Source organism: Mobula birostris, chromosome 10 (assembly GCF_030028105.1).
Source record: "Mobula birostris isolate sMobBir1 chromosome 10, sMobBir1.hap1, whole genome shotgun sequence".
NCBI lineage: Eukaryota > Metazoa > Chordata > Chondrichthyes > Myliobatiformes > Myliobatidae > Mobula > Mobula birostris.
This window is the reverse complement of record NC_092379.1, coordinates 40,977,205-40,996,755: the sequence shown is the minus strand read 5'-3', so window position 1 is coordinate 40,996,755 and position 19,551 is coordinate 40,977,205. Positions and strand designations below refer to the sequence as shown.

Genomic DNA, 19,551 nt, shown 5'->3' with positions numbered 1-19,551 from the left:
TCTTGCTCTCCTCAGCCCCTTCTTAAGCTCCTTTCTTGCTACCCTATATTCCTCAATAGATCCATCTGATCCTTGCTTCCTAGACCATGTATGCCGCCTTCTTCCACCTGACTAGATTTTCCACCTCACTTGTCACCCATGGTTCCTTCAGCCGATCATTCTTTATCTTCCTCACCGGGACAAATTTATCCCTAACATCCAGCAAGAGATCCCTAAACATCGACCACATGTCCTAATACATTTCTCTGCAAAATCATCATCCCAATTCACACCCGCAAGTTCTAGCCTTATAGCCTCATAATTTGCCCTTCCCTAATTAAAATTTTTCCTGTCCTCTCTGATTCTATCCTTTTCCATGATAATGTCAAAGGCCAGGGAGCGGTGGTCACTGTCCTCCAGATGCTCACCCACTGAGAGATCTGTGACCTGACCTGGTTCATTACCGAATACTAGATCTAGTATGGCATTCCCGCTAGTCAGCCTGTCAACATATTGTGACGGGAATCCATGCTGGACATACTTAACAAACTCTGCCCCGTCTAAACCATTGGAACTAATCAGGTGCCAATCAATATTAGGGAAGTTAAAGTCACCCATGACAACAACCCTGTTATTTTTGCACATTTCCAAAATCTGCCTCCCAATCTGCTTCTCGGTATTTCTGCTGATACCAGGGTACCTATAGAATACTCTCAATAGAGTAACTACTCCCTTCCTGTTCCTGACTTCTACCCATACTGACTCAAAAGAGGATCCGGCTACATTACACACCCTTTCTGTAGCTGTAATAGTATCCCTGACCAGTAATGCCACCCCTCCTCCCCTTTCCCCCCTCTCTACCCCTTTTAAAGCACTGAAATCCAGGAATATTGAGAATCCATCCCTACCATCTTGTAAAGACAATACCCAGAAGAAGGCGATGGCAGACCACTTCTGTAGATAACATTTGCTGAGAACATTCACGGTCAGCAGACCGTGATTGCCCACGTCATATGACATAGTGGTTATGATGTGCACACAGTACTGTATTTGTCATCGTGGAGCAGAAAGCGAGTTTGTAACTCCGGCGGGAACAAAGGATTTTGGGAATGGCGAGGGTGGAGCACCCCAGGAGGCGTGTGGGACAGGTGGCAGAGAAGGAGTGCCGGGGTGGGGGGGTGCAGACACACCCAGCCCTGAGACACCAGGCAAGGTCATTTAATTCCAAAAATTGGTTTATTAATCATTACAGAATGTCTCTCTGGTGCCTCCCCCTCCCTTTCCCTTTTCCCAACCATGATTCATTCCCCTCTCCCTGCCCCACTTCCCACTCAGTCCGCAATAGACACCCGTATCAGAATCAGGTTTATCATCACTCACACATGTCATGAAATTAGACTTCTTTTGTGGCAGCAGTACATAAAATCACTACAGTACTGTGCACCCTTGATCTTTAGATGTGTTCCTAAGACTTTTGCACAGTACTCTTCCTCATTATGATCTTGCATTTTGTCATTTACCTGTGCTGCATTTTCTGGGCAGCTTTTACACTTTATTCTGTACTTTGATTATTTTACCCTGTTCTGCCTCATTGTACTGATCTGTGTGAACAGTAGGCAAGACAAGCTTTTCACTGATTCTTGGTATGTGCATGAAAACTGCAGGAGGTCAGCAGTTTCTGACATACTCAAACTGCCCCGTCTGTCACCGGCAATCATTCCACGGTCAAAGTCACTTAGATCACAAATTCTTCCCCCTCTATTCTGATGTTTGGTCTGAACAATGACTGAACTTCTTGACCATGTCTGCATGTTTTTATGCATTGAGTTTCTGCCATATGGTTGGCTGATGAGATATTTTATATTAAGGAGCAGGAGCACCTAGTAAAATGGTCACTGAACGTATGCCACGTCATACTGGTATACCGTCTGCATGGATTGATACTTCTTTTCCTCACACAGAAAATGAATTACTTTCTTGGGATGAACGGAATCTGTATGAAGGATTTGCTGGTCATGAACTTAAATCGCATGCTAAGGCAATACCCAGAAGATTACAACATCTTCCCAAAAAGCTGGCGTTTACCATCTGAGTAAGTTTAAAGACCACCTCGAAATGGAGTGGGGCTCTGTTCATGCGTGTGTGTGTTTCAAACTTTCAAAGTACATTTATTATCAAAGAATATGTAAATTATGCAACCCTGAGATCTCCTTGCTTGTCAGCAGTTGCAAAGGAAGAAATCCAAAAGAACCCAATTAAAACTAAAGGCCAACACCTGATGCGCGGAGAAAGGGAAAAAGCACAAATCATGCAAACAGTAGAAGCAGCGACAACGTTGTGAACCAAAATCTGTATGGTCTCTCTGAACCATAAAGTGTGTGTGTGTGTGTGTGTATAAGTTATGAAAAGATTAAAGATTAGCCTTACTTGTCACATGTACAGTACATCGAAACATGCAGTGATATGTGGTCTCAGGCACAGAGCCGAGAGTGCATCGAACCGGCAGAGCCCGGGTCACAAGAGCGAGGAACGACCTGAGATTTGGACGATTTAAGTGCCGGGCCAGATTGAAAAGGTCAGGAGGTGATGAATGGGCTGGTATTCAGCTCACTGCTTGGCAAGGTTTACTGAGCAGTGCGCTGAACTGAGGCCGTGGCCTGCAACGAACAGGCTCCTGGACTGGCTGCAGTGACGACTGGCTTCATGTCAGTGCATTCACTTCTGTCAGCTTCAGTTCTGAAAGTTATTTGCTTACTTTTATTGTTGGCACGATTTAATTTTGTTTCTGCCCATTGGGTGTCTGGCAGTCTTCACTTTTTTAATGGGTTCTTTTATGTTTCATTGTTCTGTGGCTGCCTGTAAGGAGACGATTCTCAGGATTGGATGTCGTATACCTACTTTGATAATAAATGTACTTTGAACTGCGTCAATGACACTTAGCACCACTTTCCCATCTCTATTACATCAAAGATTAAAGTTCAAAGTAAATTTATTATCAAGGTACATATATGATATGACCTTGAAATTTGTTTTCTTGCAAGTAGGATAGAATTTGTGAAAGACTATAAATAACAAAGACTGACAAACAACCAATGCGCAAAAGAAGACGGATTGTGCCAAGTTGCAGAGTTCTTGAAAAAGAGTCCATAGAGTTGTAGAATGAGTTGAGGGTGGAGGTGAGTGAAGGTATCCATGCTGATGGTTTAGGGGTAATTACTGTTCCTGAACCTGATGGTGTGGGACCCCAGTCTGCTTGGACCTCTTTGTCCAATGAGCTGAGAGCATGGGTGTGGATGTTGGATGCTGTTTTCTTGTGGCAGTTAAGTGTACTCAATGGTGGGGAGGATTTTGCCTGGCATGGACTCTCTATAAACTCTTCCATTAATGCACTTTGGTCTGAAGATGAGATACGTTTAAAAAAAAAACCTCAACATATTTCATCTTAGCAATCTTTGTTGAACATACACTCAAGTTGCAAGGGTCCATTAAGTTAACACCTAATGGAAAGAGATATTAAATGACCATTACCAGTCTCTCCTTCCATGTCCCCACCATCGCCCCCTCCCACTCTCCCTGTCACTTCCTCTGTTGCTTCCTCTTCCCACTCATCCCCACTCCCCTCTTCCAATACTCCTCCCACTCCCCTGCCACTCTGCTCTTGCACTCCCCTGCTCCCAATCCCCCATGCATGCCCTCCAACACACACCTCCCAATCCCCTCTTTCACTCCCCCCAACACCCCTCCCACTCCCCTCTCTGAGTCCTCTCTCCCACTCCTCCCTCCACTGCCGCCTCCCCTCCCCTCTCACATCTGTATCATACAGCTCTCCAGTGATGTGGATGCAGCGTATAAGATATAGCTGACCAATCCCCCATCATTGCCCAAAGGCAAAAGTACCCACATGATCCACCTCCAAGTTTGCGGATGACACGAAGCTGGGCGGCAGTGTTAGCTGTGAGGAGGATGCTAAGAGGATGAAGGGTGACTTGGATAGGTTAGGTGAGTGGACAAATTCATGGCAGATGCAATTTAATGTGGATAAATGTGAAGTTATCCACTTTGATGGTTAAAAACAGAAAACAGATTATTATCTGAATGGTGGCCGATTAGGAAAAGGGGAGGTGCAACGAGACCTGGGTGTCATTATACACCAGTCATTGAAAGTGGGCATGCAGGTACAGCAGGCGGTGAAAAAGGCGAATGGTATGCTGGCATTTATAGCAAGAGGATTCGAATACCGGAGCAGGGAGGTACTACTGCAGTTGTACAAGGCCTTGGTGAGACCACACCTGGAGTATTGTGTGCAGTTTTGGTCCCCTAATCTGAGGAAAGACATCCTTGCTATAGAGGGAGTACAAAGAAGGTTCACCAGATTGATTCCTGGGATGGCAGGACTTTCATATGAAGAAAGACTGGATGAACTACGCTTATACTCGTTGGAATTTAGAAGATTGAGGGGGGATCTGATTGAAACGTATAAAATCCTAAAGGGATTGGACAGGCTAGATGCAGGAAGATTGTTCCCAATGTTGGGGAAGTCCAGAACGAGGGGTCACAGTTTGAGGATAAAGGGGAAGCCTTTTAGGACCGAGATTAGGAAAAACTTCTTCACACAGAGTGGTGAATCTGTGGAATTCTCTGCTACAGGAAACAGTTGAGGCCAGTTCATTGGCTATATTTAAGAGGGAGTTAGATATGGCCCTTGTGGCTAAAGGGATCAGGGGGTATGGAGAGAAGGCTGGTACAGGGTTCTGAGGTGGATGATCAGCCATGATCATACTGAATGGTGGTGCAGGCTCGACGGGCCGAATGGCCTACTGCTGCACCTATTTTCTATGTTTCTGTGTTTTCTGTGATGGTTATAATGACTGCATCCCTCACCTGCTTAAAAAAATTATGGTGTCAAAGGCAAGTTCTCATTCAATAGTCAACAAATTAGGAAAAGAGGTGGCGCGGTGGGACTTGTGAGGCAAAGAGATGGCGTGGTGGGACTTGTTGGGCAAAGAGATGGCATGGTGGGACTTGTTGGGCAAAGAGATGGCATGGTGGGACTTGTTAGGCAAAGGGATGGCGCGGTGGGACTTGTTGGGCAAAGAGATGGCCCGGTGGGACTTGTTGGGCAAAGAGATGGCGTGGTGAGACTTGTTAGGCAAAGGGATGGCGCGGTGAGACTTGTTGGGCAAAGAGATGGCCCGGTGGGACTTATGGCCTCCAGTTAAATTGACAGCAACAAAAGAGAGTTAATTTAAAATAAGTCTCTGCAATCAGCAGCAAATATAATTCAGCCATGTCTCCTGACTAAAAGCAGTGAGTGAAGGAGAGCTGAACAAGGTATGGAGGGAATGGATCTTTGATGTAGAAAGGAAAGCTAAGGGTCCAAGTTCTTAACTCCCTGTAAATGGCCATGCAGATAGGTAGGGTGGTCAAGAGGGTGTACAGAAGTCTTTGCCTTCTTGGTTGTACACTCAGTACCCGAGTAAAGACAACATTTCACAGCTGTATAAAGCTTCAGTCAGCCTCCATTTGGAGTATTGTTGCAGTCTGGTCACCCTATTGCAGGAAGGATACGGAGGCTAAGACTGCAGGACCATAAGACACAGGTGCAGAATTAGGCCATTTGGCTCATCGAGTTACACAGGCGTGGGGACACTTGGTTGGATTTTGAGGACGGGTAACTAGACCATAGACAGGGACTTGGCCTCCACAGCTGTCTGTGGCAACAAACTCCGCTGATTCACCACTCTAGCGGTAGCTCGGGAGTTACCAACCTGTTTTATGCCATTGAACCCTACCGTTAACCAAGGGATCCGTCGACCACAGAATGGTAATCTCTACAAGACTAGCTGAGAAATTCTTTCTCGTATCCGTTGAAAATGGACGTCTCTCTATTTTGAGGCTGTGCCCTTTGGTCTAAGACTCACTTGAGAGAGGATGCAGAAAAGGTTGGCCAGGATGCTGCCTGACTGAGAGAGTATAAATCTCCTTTGTCTCTACATTGAGGTTGGACAAGATTGGGATTTTTTTCTTGGGAGTGCAGGAAGCCGATGGAAGTTTATAAACATTGGACAAGATTAGATTAAGAGATTAGATTATGAGGACACTGAGTCCATGTTTATTGTCATTTAGAAATGCATGCATTAAGAAATGATTCAATGTGCCTCCAGCATAATATCACAGAAACACAGGACAGACCAAGACTAAAAGGGACACAAACCACATAATTATAACACATAGCTACAATAGTGCAAAGGAATACCGTAATTTGATAAAGAGCAGACCATGGGCATGGTTTAAAAAAAAGTCTCAAAGTCCCAATAGCCCCAACATCTCACGCAGACAGTAGAAGGGAGAGACTCTCCCTACCATGAGCCTCCAGTGTTGCAAACTTGCCGATGCAGCATCCTGGAAGCACCCGACCACAGCCGACTCTGAGTCCGTCCGAAAACTTTGAGCCTCTGACCAGCCCTCCGACACCGAGCACCATCTCTGCTGAGTGCTTCGACCCCGCCCCGGCCGCCAAGCAACGAGCAATGCCGAGGATTTGGGGCCTACCCCTCCGGAGATTTCAGATCACACAGTAGCAGAGGCAGCGAAACGGGCATTTCAGAAGTTTCACCAGATGTTCCTCCGTGCTCTCACGTCTGCCTCCATCAAATCAGAATTGTGCACGGCGCCCCACTTGACAGATAACAGATATTCATCACCGGAGTGGCCGCAGCGCGCTGTGTCGTGCCATCATCTTCTCCTCTGCAATTGGGTTATTTTATCTGGAGGATGAGGAAAGTTTATAAAGGTTGGACAAGTTTGGGTTATAGACAATGGACAATAGGTGCAGGAGTAGGCTATTCGGCCCTTCGAGCCAGCACCGCCATTCACTGTGATCATGGCTGATCATCCACAATCAGTACCCCATTCCTGCCTTCTCCCCATATCCCTTGACTCCGCTATCATTAAGAGCTCTATCTAACTCTTTCTTGAAAGCATCCAGAGAATTGGCCTCCACTGCCTTCTGAGGCAGAGCAGTCCACAGATCCACAACTCTCTGGGTGAAAAAGTTTTTCGTCAACTCCGTTCTAAATGGCCTACCCCTTATTCTCAAATTGTGGCCCCTGGTTCTGAACTGCCCCAACATCGGAAACATGTTTCCTGCCTCTAGTGTGTCCAATCCCCTAATAATCTGAAATGTTTCAATCAGATCTCCTGTCCTTCTAAATTCCAGTGTATACAAGCCCAGTCGCTCCAATCTTTCAACATATCACAGTCCCAGCATCCCAGGAATTAACCTCGTGAACCTCCGCTGCATTCCCTCAATAGCAAGGATGTACTTCCTCAAATTTGGAGACCAAAACTGTCCACAGTACTCCAGGTGTGGTCTCACCAGGGCCCTGTACAACTGCAGAAGGACTTCTTTGCTCCTATACTCAACTCCCCTTGTTATGAAGGCCAACATGCCATTAGCTTTCTTCACTGCATGCTTACTTTCAGTGACTAATGAACAAGGACACCTAGATCTTGTTATACTTCCCCTTTTCCTAACTTGACACCATTCAAATAGAAATCTGCCTTCCTGTTCTTGCCACCAAAGTGGATAACCTCACATTTATCCACATTAAACTGCATCTGCCTGCTCAACCAACCTGTCCATCCTGCATTATCTCAACATCCTACACACATTTCACACTGCCACCCAGCTTCGTGTCATCTGCAAATTTGCTAACATTACTTTTAATCCCTTCATCTAAATCATTAATGTATATTGTAAATAGCTGCGATCCCAGCACCGAGCCTTGCAGTACTCCACTAGTCACCGCCTGCCATTCTGAAAGGGACCCATTAATCCCTACTCTTTGTTTCCTGTCTGCCAGCCAATCTTCTATCCCTGTCAGTTCCCTACCCCCAATACCAGGTGCTCTAATTTTGCCCACTAATCTCCTATGTGGGACCTTATCAAAGGCTTTCTGTAAGTACAGGTACACTACATCCACTGGCTCTCCCTTGTCCATTTTCATAGTTACATCCTCAAAAAATTCCAGAAGAATAGTCAAGCATGATTTCCCCTTCATAAATCCATGCTGTCTTGGACTGATCCTGTTTCTGCTATCCAAATGTGCCACTATTTCATCCGTTATAATTGACTCCAGCATCTTCCCCAGCACTGATGTCAGGCTAACTGGTCTATAATTCCCTGTTTTCTCTCTCCCTCCTTTCTTAAAAAGTGGGATAACATTAGCTACCCTCCAGTCCTCAGGAACTAATCCTGAATCTATAGAACATTGGAAAATAATTACCAATGCGTCCACGATTTCTAGAGGGTTGTTTTGTCTGGGGTGCAGGATAGAAACATAAGGTTTCGGGGCTAAGGACTGGAGGCCTGTCTGAATGTATGAGTGGATGGGTGAGTGGCAGAGTGAGAAAGGAGCTTTACAGAGTCATAGAAAAGTACAGCACAGAAACAGGCTCTTTGGCCCATCTAGTCCATGCTGAACCATTTAAACAGCCTAGTCCCATTGGCTGCACCGGGACAACAGCTCTTCATACTTCCTACCATCCATGTACCTATCCAAACTTCTCTTAAACATTGAAATCGAGCTTGCAGGCACCACTTGCGCTGGCAGCTCGTTCCACACTCTCACCACCCTCTGGGTGAAGAAGCTTCCCTTCAGGTTCCCGTTAAACTTTTCAGCTTTCACCTTTAACCTGTGACCTCTGGTTGCACTCCCTCCTAACCTCAGTAGAAAAAGCCTGCTTGCTTTTACCCTATCTCTACCCCTCATAATTTTGTGTACCTCTCATTCTTCCGCATTCCAAGGAATAAATTCCTGACCTATTGAGCCGTTCCTTGTAACTCCTCCAATCTATCTCCCAGACCCGGCAGCATCCTTGTAAATTTTCTCTGTATTGTTTCAACCGTACTTACGACTTTCCTGTACGTTTGTAGGTGACCGAAACTGCACAGAATACTCCAAATTTGCCATGTTTTGTTGCTTGTGTTGCTCTGCTGAACATCGTGGGCACGCTACGTTGTCACCAGAATGTGCTGCCCCCCAGCACACTTTGGTTGTGTTGTCTGTTAACACAAGTGGCATGTTTCACTGTCTGTTTCAGTGCACCTCCGATAAGTAAATGAACCTGATCTGATCTGAATTGTGGTCTGTAAAAAAATAAGGTTGTATAATCAACGCATAGAGTTGGCATGATGTTTATCATTGTTTTATGCCCCAAAGCTGGTTTGTTTAAAGATGATCTTAAAGGAGAGTTTAACCTGTCAAATCTCACCCATTTTTGCCAGAATGTGTGTTGATATTTGTCCCTGCTGATCCTTTGTTTTGCCAATGCAAATGACACATTTCACTGTATGTTTTGACGTACCTGTGACGTATCTATGAATCTGAACTTTTAACAGTGAAATCAGCAAATCTGGTTGATGGAGGGTTTACAGAAACGTAAACCACAGTAGACAGTAGTGATGGCTGGAGTTGAGTAGTGTGGAAGAGAACAGGGGTGCAGCGGGCGTGCTGGAATCCGTGCTGGTCTGGGGTGGCTGGTTGCTCCTGTCGGTGCTGTCCTCTAGTGTCCACTCCATGGAATACAAGCTTGATTGCTTGCGGCGGACCCAGCACGAGACAAGCTCATTTGCCCTCGCCTGCTGAACCGGGGCAAGTTGAGGAACTGCTGCATGCTTATTCCTGCCTCCAGGTAAACATCCCAAGCACACCATCAAACTTCAGGCCTGTGCTATAATTTTTGGTGACTGTATGTCCTATCATAACTGTATGTACTATGTGTGTCTTTGTGTGCTTGTGCTTTGCAACTTTGGCCCCAGAGAAATGCTGTTTCATCTAGCAGCATACATGTGTACGGCCAGATGAGAATTAAACTTGAGCTCAACCTTGAACTTAAAGACCTTATGACCTTCTTCTCTCAGTACTAATGAGTGCTTCTCGCTGCAGATATCTTGATTTTGCGGCCTACTATAAAGCCGGGAAACCCGAGACCTTCATCTGCAAGCCAAATCCTGAATATGACTGGCGTGACATCTTTTTGACCCAGGACATCAGAGATACGCAGTCCGGGAAGGACGTGATCTGCCAGATCTACATTCCGAAGGTACTTTACTGCACTCATGACTCTCTGCCTAGAACGTTAACTCTTCATCTGCATTCTGGTTTCCCTCTTGCCCCTTCTCTTCTCCTCCTCCTTCCCTTTCTCCCACAGTCCACTGTCCCCTCCTATCAGATTCCTCCTTCTTCAGCCCCTTGCTTCTTCCACCTATCACCTCCCAGCTTCTTACTTCATCTCCTGCCCCGTCCCCACCCACCTTTCTCCTCACCTGGTCTCACCAATCGAGCTCAGCTCTCCTCAGGTCTACCACCAGCTCCTTAATCTTTTTCACAGTAAGCTGCAGGTAATTCTGCTCACACCATGTGACACAGTTTCCTACTGTAGCCCTGTACTCAGCCTCATCTCCCTTGCTGATGCATCCAACTATGGCAGAGTCATCAGAAAACTTTTGAAGATGACAAGACTCTGTGCAGTAGTTGAAGTCCAAGGTGTAAATGGTGAAGAGAAAGGGAGACAAGACAGTCCTCTGTGGAGCTCCAGTGCTGCTGATCACTCTGTCGGACACACAGTGTTGCAAGCACACGTACTGTGGTCTGCCAGTCAGGTAGGCAAGAATCCATGACACCAGGAAAGCATCCACCTGCATCGCTGTCAGCTTCTCCCCCAGCAGAGCAGGGCGGATGGTGTTGAACGCACTGGAGAAGTCAAAAAGCATGACCCTCACAGTGCTCGCTGGCTTGTCCAGGTGGGCGTAGACATGGTTCAGCAGGTAGACGATGGCATCCTCATCTCCTAGTCGGGGCTGGTAGGCGAACTGGAGGGGATCTAAGTGTGGCCTGACCATAGGCCGGAGCAGCTCCAGAACAAGTCTCTCCAGGGTCTTCATGATGTGGGAGGTCAATGCCACCGGTCTGTAGTCATTGAGGCCGCTGGGGTGCGACGTCTTCAGCACAGGGACGAGGCAGGATGTCTTCCACAGCACAGGAACCCTCCGGAGCCTCAGGCTCAGGTTGAAGACGTGGCGAAGTACTCCATATAGCTGAGGGGCACAGGCTTTGAGCACCCTGGTACTGACACCATCCGGTCCTGCAGCCTTGCTTGGGTTGAGACGTTTCAGCTGTCTTCTCACCTGTGCAGCTGTGAAGCCCACTGTGGTGGTTTCGTGTGGGGAAAGGGTATCGTCATGAGAGCAGGGTGGGCGGCTGTGAGGAGGGGTAGGAGGGGAGAGTGGAATATGTGTTGGTTGCGGGCCGACAACAAGTGACTCATGTGGAGGATGGGCAGGGGCCACAATGTCAAATCTGTTAAAGAACAGGTTAAGTTCATTGGCCCTGTCCACACTGCCTTCAGCTCCTCTGTTGCTAGTTTGCCGGAACCCAGTGATGGTCCTCATCCCACTCCAGACCTCTCTCATGTTGTTCTGCTGGAGCTTCCACTCAAGCTTCCTCCTATACCTGTCTTTAGCCTCCCTGATCCTGGCTTTCAGGTCCCTCTGTATTGCCCTGAGCTCCTCACTATATCCATCTCTAAACACCCTCTTTTTAGCGTTCAGGATGTCCTTAATGTCCTTTGTTACCCATGGCTTGTTATTTGAATAACGAAGGACAGTTCTTGTCGGAACATTGCAGTCCTTCCATGACCATGATAGTTCTTGGCCAATTTTTCCACCGAAGTGGTTTGCCATCGCCCTGTTCTGGGTAGGGGTGGGTGACCCCCAGCCATTATCAATACTCTTCAGAGATTGTCTGCCTGACACCAGCGATCGCATAACCAGGACTTGTGAACTGCACCGGCTGCTCATACGACCATCCACCCCCTGCTTCCACGGCTTCACGTGACCCTGATCCAGGAGCTAAGCAGGTGATACACCTTGCCCAAGGGTGACCTGCAGACCTTACATCTCCTTTGGTGGAGACCTATCCCACCCCGTTACTCAACCAAGATAATGGAAATTTTATTACTGCCCTGGTGGTAATTTTGTGTTTGGACCGGGTATCCACAGCATTCGGTCACTGTGAATGATAGGCTGGTGGGAATGGTGGAAATTTGGGTAAGAAGGAAATCGGGGGATTTGAAGATGTGTGGGTTGAGTGGGATAGTGGGGGGCATAATTCACGAATGGAATAAGGACTTGAGGGATAGGGTGGGCAGGAATTTCCATTAGCAAATCCCTTTTCTGATTGTTGAGCCAACTTCACATGCTAAACTGATTATGCATTGGAAAACCATAGAAAACTACAGCACAGAAACAGGCCTTTTGGCCCTTCTTGGCTGTGCCGAACCATTTTCTGCCTAGTCCCACTGACCTGCACACGGACCATATCCCTCCATACACCTCCCATCCACGTATCTGTCCAATTTATTCTTAAATGTTAAAAAAGAACCCGCATTTACCAGCTCATCTGGCAGCACATTCCATACTCCCACCACTCTCTGTGTGAAGAAGCCCCCCCTAATGTTCCCTTGAAACTTTTCCCCCCTCACCCTTAACCCATGTCCTCTGGTTTCTTTCTCCCCTTGCCTCAGTGGAAAAAGCCTGCTTGCATTCACTTTATCTGTACCCATCATAATTTTATATACCTCCGTCAAATCTCCCTTCATTCTTCTACGCTCCAGGGAATAAAGTCCTAACCTATTCAATCTTGCTCTGTAACTGAGTTTCTCAAGTCCTGGCAACATCCTTGTAAACCTTCTCTGCACTCTTTGAACCTTATTTATATCCTTCCTGTAATTTGGTGATCAAAACTGAACACAACACTCCAGATTCGGCCTCACCAATGCCTTATACAACCTCATCATAACATTTCAGCTCTTATACTCAATGCTTTGATTAATAAAGGCCAATGTACCAAAAGCTCTCTTTACGACTCTATCTACCTGTGACGCCACTTTTAGGGAATTTTGTATCTGTATTCCCAGATCCCTCTGTTCCACTGCACTCCTCAGTGCCTTACCATTAACCCTGTATGTTCTACGTTGGTTTGTCCTTCCAACGTGCAATACCTCACACTTGTCTGTATTAAACTCACTCTGCCATTTCTCAGCCCATTTTTCCAGCTGGTCCAAGTCCCTTTGCAGGCTCTGAAAACCTTCCTCACTGTCTACTACACCTCCAGTCTTTGTATCATCAGCAAATTTGCTGATCCAATTTACCACATTATCATCCAGATCTTTGATAAAGATGGCAAATAACAATGGACCCAGCACTGATCCCTGTGGCACACCACTAGTCACAGGCCTCCACTCGGAGAAGCAATTCTCTACTACCACTCTTTGGCTTCTTCCATTGAGCCAATGTCTAATCTAATTTGCCACCTCTCCATGTATACCTAGTGACTGAATTTTCCTAACTAACCTCCCATGCGGGACCTTGTCAAAGGCCTTACTGAACTCCATGTAGACAATATCCACTGCCTTAAGTGCACTTAAAGGATTGACGGTGGATATGCAATGGCAAGCATTTAAAGGTTGCATGGATGAACTACAACAATTGTTCATCCCAGTTTGGCAAAAGAATAAATCAAGGAAGGTAGTGCACCCGTGGCTGACAAGAGAAATTAGGGATAGTATCAATTCCAAAGAAGAAGCATACAAATTAGCCAGAAAAAATGGCTCACCTGAGGACTGGGAGAAATTCAGAGTTCAGCAGAGGAGGACAAAGGGCTTAATTAGGAAGGGGAAAAAAGATTATGAGAGAAAGCTGGCAGGGAACATAAAAACTGACTGTAAAAGCTTTTATAGGTATGTTAAAAGGAAAAGACTGGTAAAGACAAATGTAGGTCCCCTACAGACAGAAACAGGTGAATTGATTATGGGGAGCAAGGACATGGCAGACCAATTGAATAATTACTTTGGTTCTGTCTTCACTAAAGAGGACATAAATAATCTTCCAGAAATAGTAGGGGACAGAGGGTCCAGTGAGATGGAGGAACTGAGCGAAATGCTTGTTAGTAGGGAAGTGGTGTTAGGTAAATTGAAGGGATTGAAGGCAGATAAATCCCCAGGGCCAGATGGTCTGCATCCCAGAGTGCTTCAGGAAGTAGCCCAAGAAATAGTGGATGCATTAGTGATAATGTTTCAAAACTCGTTAGATTCTGGACTAGTTCCTGAGGATTGGAGGGTGGCTAATGTAACCCCACTTTTTAAAAAAGGAGGGAGAGAGAAACCGGGGAATTATAAACTGGTTAGCCTAACGTCGGTGGTGGGGAAACTGCTGGAGTCAGTTATCAAAGATGTGATAACAGCACATTTGGAAAGCGGTGAAATCATCGGACAAAGTCAGCATGGATTTGTGAAAGGAAAATCATGTCTGACGAATCTCATAGAATTTTTTGAGGATGTAACTAGTAGAGTGGATAGGGGAGAACCAGTGGATGTGGTATATTTGGATTTTCAAAATGCTTTTGACAAGGTCCCACACAGGAGATTAGTGTGCAAACTTAAAGCACACGGTATTGGGGGTAAGGTATTGATGTGGATGGAGAATTGGTTAGCAGACAGGAAGCAAAGAGTGGGAATAAACGGGACCTTTTCAGAATGGCAGGCGGTGACTAGTGGGGTACCACAAGGCTCAGTGCTGGGACCCCAGTTGTTTACAATATATATTAATGACTTGGATGAGGGAATTAAATGCAGCATCTCCAAGTTTGCGGATGACACGAAGCTGGGTGGCAGTGTTAGCTGTGAGGAGGATGCTAAGAGAATGCAGGGTGACTTGGATAGGTTGGGTGAGTGGGCAAATTCATGGCAGATGCAATTTAGTGTGGATAAATGTGAAGTTATCCACCTTGGTGGCAAAAATAGGAAAACAGATTATTATCTGAATGGTGGCCGATTAGGAAAAGGGGAGGTGCAACGAGACCTGGGTGTCATTATACACCAGTCATTGAAAGAGGGCATGCAGGTACAGCAGGCGGTGAAAAAGGCAAATGGTATGCTGGCATTTATAGCTAGAGGATTCGAGTACAGGAGCAGGGAGGTACTACTGCAGTTGTACAAGGCCTTGGTGAGACCACACCTGGAGTATTGTGTGCAGTTTTGGTCCCCTAATCTGAGGAAAGACATCCTTGCCATAGAGGGAGTACAAAGAAGGTTCACCAGATTGATTCCTGGGATGGCAGGACTTTCATATGAAGAAAGACTGCATGAACTGGGCTTATACTCGTTGGAATTTAGAAGATTGAGGGGGGATCTGATTGAAACGTATAAAATCCTAAAGGGATTGGACAGGCTAGATGCAGGAAGATTGTTCCCGATGTTGGGGAAGTCCAGAACAAGGGGTCACAGTTTGAGGATAAAGGGGAAGCCTTTTAGGACCGAGATTAGGAAAAACTTCTTCACACAGAGAGTGGTGAATCTGTGGAATTCTCTGCCACAGGAAGCAGTTGAGGCCAGTACATTGGCTATATTTAAGAGGGAGTTAGATATGGCCCTTGTGGCTACGGGGATCAGGGGGTATGGAGGGAAGGCTGGGGCGGGGTTCTGAGTTGGATGATCAGCCATGATTATAATAAATGGCGGTGCAGGCTCGAAGGGCCGAATGGCCTACTCCTGTACCTATTTTCTATGTTTCTATGTTTCCCTTCATCCACTCTCCTGGTAACCTCCTCGAAAAACTCCAACAGATTGGTCAAACATGACCTACCACACACAAAGCCATGTTGACTCTCCCTAATAAGTCCTTGTCTATCCAAATGCTTGTAGATTCTGTCTCTTAGTACTCCCTCCAATAACTTACCTACTACCTACGTTAAACTTACCGGCCGATAATTTCCTGGATTACTTTTCGATCCTTTTTTAAACAACGGAACAACATGAGCCACTCTCCAATTCTCCGGCACCTCACCCGTAGACAGCGACATTTTAAATATTTCTGCCAGGGCCCCCGCAATTTCAACACTAGTCTCCTTCAAGGTCCGAGGGAACACCCTGTCAGGTCCCGGGGATTTATCCACTTCAATTTTCCTCAAGACAACAAGCACCTCCTTACTTTCAATCTGTACAGTTTCCATGATCTCACTACTTGATTCCCTTAATTCCATAGACTTTATGCGAGTTTCCTTAGTAAATACAGATGCAAAAAACCTATTTAAGATCTCCCCCATTTCCTTTGGCTCCGCACGTAGCCGACCACGCTGATCTTCAAGAGGACCAATTTTATCCCTTACAATCCTTTTGCTCTTAATATACCTGTAAAAGCTCTTTGGATTATCCTTCACTTTGACTGCCAAGGCAACCTCATGTCTTCTTTTAGCCCTCCTGATTACTTTCTTAAGTATTTTCTTGCACTTCTTATACTCCTCAAGCACCTGATTTACTCCCTGTTTCCTATACATTTCATACAACTCCCTCTTCTTCTTTATCAGAGTTGCAATATCCCTTGAGAACCAAGGTTCCTTATTCCTATTCACTTTCCCTTTAATCCTGACAGGAACATACAAATTCTGCACACTCAAAATTTCTCCTTTGAAGGCTTCCCACCTACCGATCACATCTTTACCAGAGAACAACCTGTCCCAGTCCGTGCTTTTCAGATCCTTTCTCATTTCTTCAAATTTGGCCTTCTTCCAGTTCAGAACCTCAACCCTAGGACCAGATCTATCCTTGTCCATGATCAAATTGAAACTAATGGTGTTATGATCACTGGAACCAAAGTGCTCCCCTACACAGACTTCTGTCACTTGTCCTAACTCATTTCCTAACAGGAGATCCAATATTGCATCCCCTCTAGTTGGCCCCTCTATATATTGATTTAGAAAACTTTCCTGAACACATTTTACAAACTCTAAACCATCTAGACCCCTAACAGTATGGGAGTCCCAATCAATATATGGAAAATTAAAATCCTCTACCACCACAACTTTATGTTTCCTGCAGTTGCCTGCTATCTCTCTGCAGATTTGCTCTTCCAAGTCTCGTTGACTATTTGGTGGTCTGAGTGGGATTGATCAGAGGGAATTTTGAGGGTTTCTGCGTCGAGGGCTGGAGTAGGGGTAAGTCTGAAGGAAAGAACCAGATGCAGGTAGACACAAGAGTTTTTGCAGGTCCAAAATGCTGGGGGAAGTTAGCAGGTCAGGCAGCATCTATGCAAAGGAAAAAAGAGTCGACATTTCAGCCCAAGACCCTTCATCTGGAATGCAGACACACATTTCAAAAATTAGTTACCAATGCGGATGGCAACCGGATGCCTGCGTTCTGATCACTGATGGGATCCCTCTGCCTCCAGGGAAGGAGCCTGTGGCAGCCTATCGCTGTGTGGTGGCTCAGGTGGCCAGAGGGTAGGCCTCTACAGTGTCTCTTTCTCTTTTGACAATGGATTTTATATTCTGGGTTTTTCCCCATTCTTTCCTGTTTTTTATTTGAGTGGGCAGAGGGTGGGGGGATTTGGGGGTTGATGTTCTGTGTTTTGTGCAGGGGGTGGGGGATTTGTGGGGGTTGATGATTGTGTTGCTGTTCTTTTTTCTATGGGGGGGTGGGTGCATGTGTTTGATGTTTCTCTTTCAATGACCTCCATGTTTTTTCCTTTGTTTCGTGGCTATCTGGAGAAGATGAATCTCAGAGTTGTACACTGCATACATACTTTGATAATAAGTGAAACCTTTGAACCTCACAGTGTGTTAACTCTTCCTCTACTTGTGCAGCCCTTCACTTTGGATGGTTTCAAGTTCAACCTCAGGCTCTACGTCTTGGTTACTTCCTGTGACCCTCTGCGGATATACCTCTACAATGAGGGTCTGGTCTGCTTTGCCACTAAAAAGTATTCCGAACCGACCGAAAAGAATTTAGTAAGTGACACATTGACTTATCTTGAAGACATACAGTTAATTCTCTGAAAGTACGATCCTACTTTTATAAGAGGTTAATTCTTGCCTAATTCACTGTTGTATGGAAGTAATCGACTCGGGTGGGATCTTGCTGTTACGTTCCCAACCCCAGCCAAAAGCTGACTACTCTGTCTGTGGGGGCGGGGAGTGGGAGGTTGGTGTGGTTACAGAAGCATCTCCTAACGAGTCTAGTTCGCAAAGTTTACAAGACAAGGTCAGGAAAAGCCCTTCCCACCATTGAGCATGTCTACAATGAGCGCTGCCATAAGAAAGCAGCAACTATCATCAGGGATACCCACCATCCAGACCATGCTCTCTTCTCATCAGGAAGAAGGCACAAGAGCCATAGATCTGTCACCGTAAGTTTCTGGAACAGTTATCACCCTACAACCATCAGGCTCCTGAACCAGTGTGGATAACTTCACTCAGTTCAACACTGAACTGGTTCCACAACCTATGGACTAACTTTCAAGGGCTCTACAACTCATGTCCTCAATGCTTCTGTCTGTCTTTATGTATTTGTGCAGTTTGTCTTCTTTTGTACGCGTTATTTGGCCGTGTCTGTGTGTTGTTTTTCGTCAGTTCTATTGTATAAGACCATATGAGATAGGAGCAGAATGGGCCGTTCAGCTCATCGAGTCTGTCACCATTTCATCATGGCTGATCCACTTTCCCTCTCAACCCCAATCTCCTGCCTTCTCCCGGTAACCTTTCACACCCTGAGTAATGAACAATCTGTCACCTCTGCCTTCAGTATACCCAATGACCTGGCCTCCACAGCCCTCCATCTGCACAGTTAATTCCACAGATTCACAACCCTCTGGATAAAGAAATTCTCTTCATCTCCATTCTAAATGAACGTCCTTCTATTCTAAGGCTGTGCCCTCTGGTGCTGGAATCCCCCACCATAGGAAACATCCTCTTCACATCTAATCTGCCTATGCCTTTCAACATTCAATAGGTTTCTTTTTTTTTAAATTTTATTTTTATTTGGATAAGGAATTCACAAATATCATGTACTTTTTTCACACATATAACCTTTTCCATTTTTTATATGTATAAAACTACAATTATTTATACATTCTTAAGTACACATTGAGATGATATAAAAGGAAAATAAACATTTAAATAGATAATTATGTACTGTGGTAAATCTAACCTATTAGGCTAAGTAATGGAATTAGTTGTTAAGAAAAATGGTAATAATAGTTTCCATATAACCCCTCTGGACCATTTCCACTGGTCCAAAATGTTGTATATAAGCCTATATATCAACCATTGTAGGTGTTTATATCCTAATTTGTTCATGCTTGCTCCTGCCCGCAGACATAATTATCCAATCCCTATGTACTTATTTACTTAATTTTTTCATTTTTTTATCCCTTTCCCAAATCTTTCCCTTTACTTGTGTTAATTCTCTATTTTCCAAAAGAAAGCAAAAAAAAAAACAAACATTTAGACTAGGGGTGCTTACGTTAGCAATATTACTGTGTTGATGAGAAGAGCAGTATAAATCATTAGGAGAGTCATCTAAAGTCTGCTCGCATTGGGGTTATATATTCAATCCACTTATTCCAGATTTGATAAAATTTTTCTTTTTGAGTTCTCAGGGAGTAAGTCAACTTTTCCATTTTAAATATTTCCAAGATAATTTCGTACCAATCTTCTAATGTAGGTGGTATTGGAT

General features: G+C 45.3%; 1 protein-coding gene across 1 annotated transcript in view; it reads left to right on the top strand.

Annotated features, from left to right (window-relative positions):
- LOC140203618 (uncharacterized) overlaps positions 1 to 19,551 on the top strand; it is a 99,204-nt gene that overhangs the window by 36,402 nt on the left and 43,251 nt on the right. Inside the window, 3 exon segments of the mRNA XM_072269666.1 lie at positions 1,941 to 2,071; positions 9,930 to 10,086; positions 17,682 to 17,825. Coding sequence (XP_072125767.1) covers positions 1,941 to 2,071; positions 9,930 to 10,086; positions 17,682 to 17,825 — 432 coding nt within the window.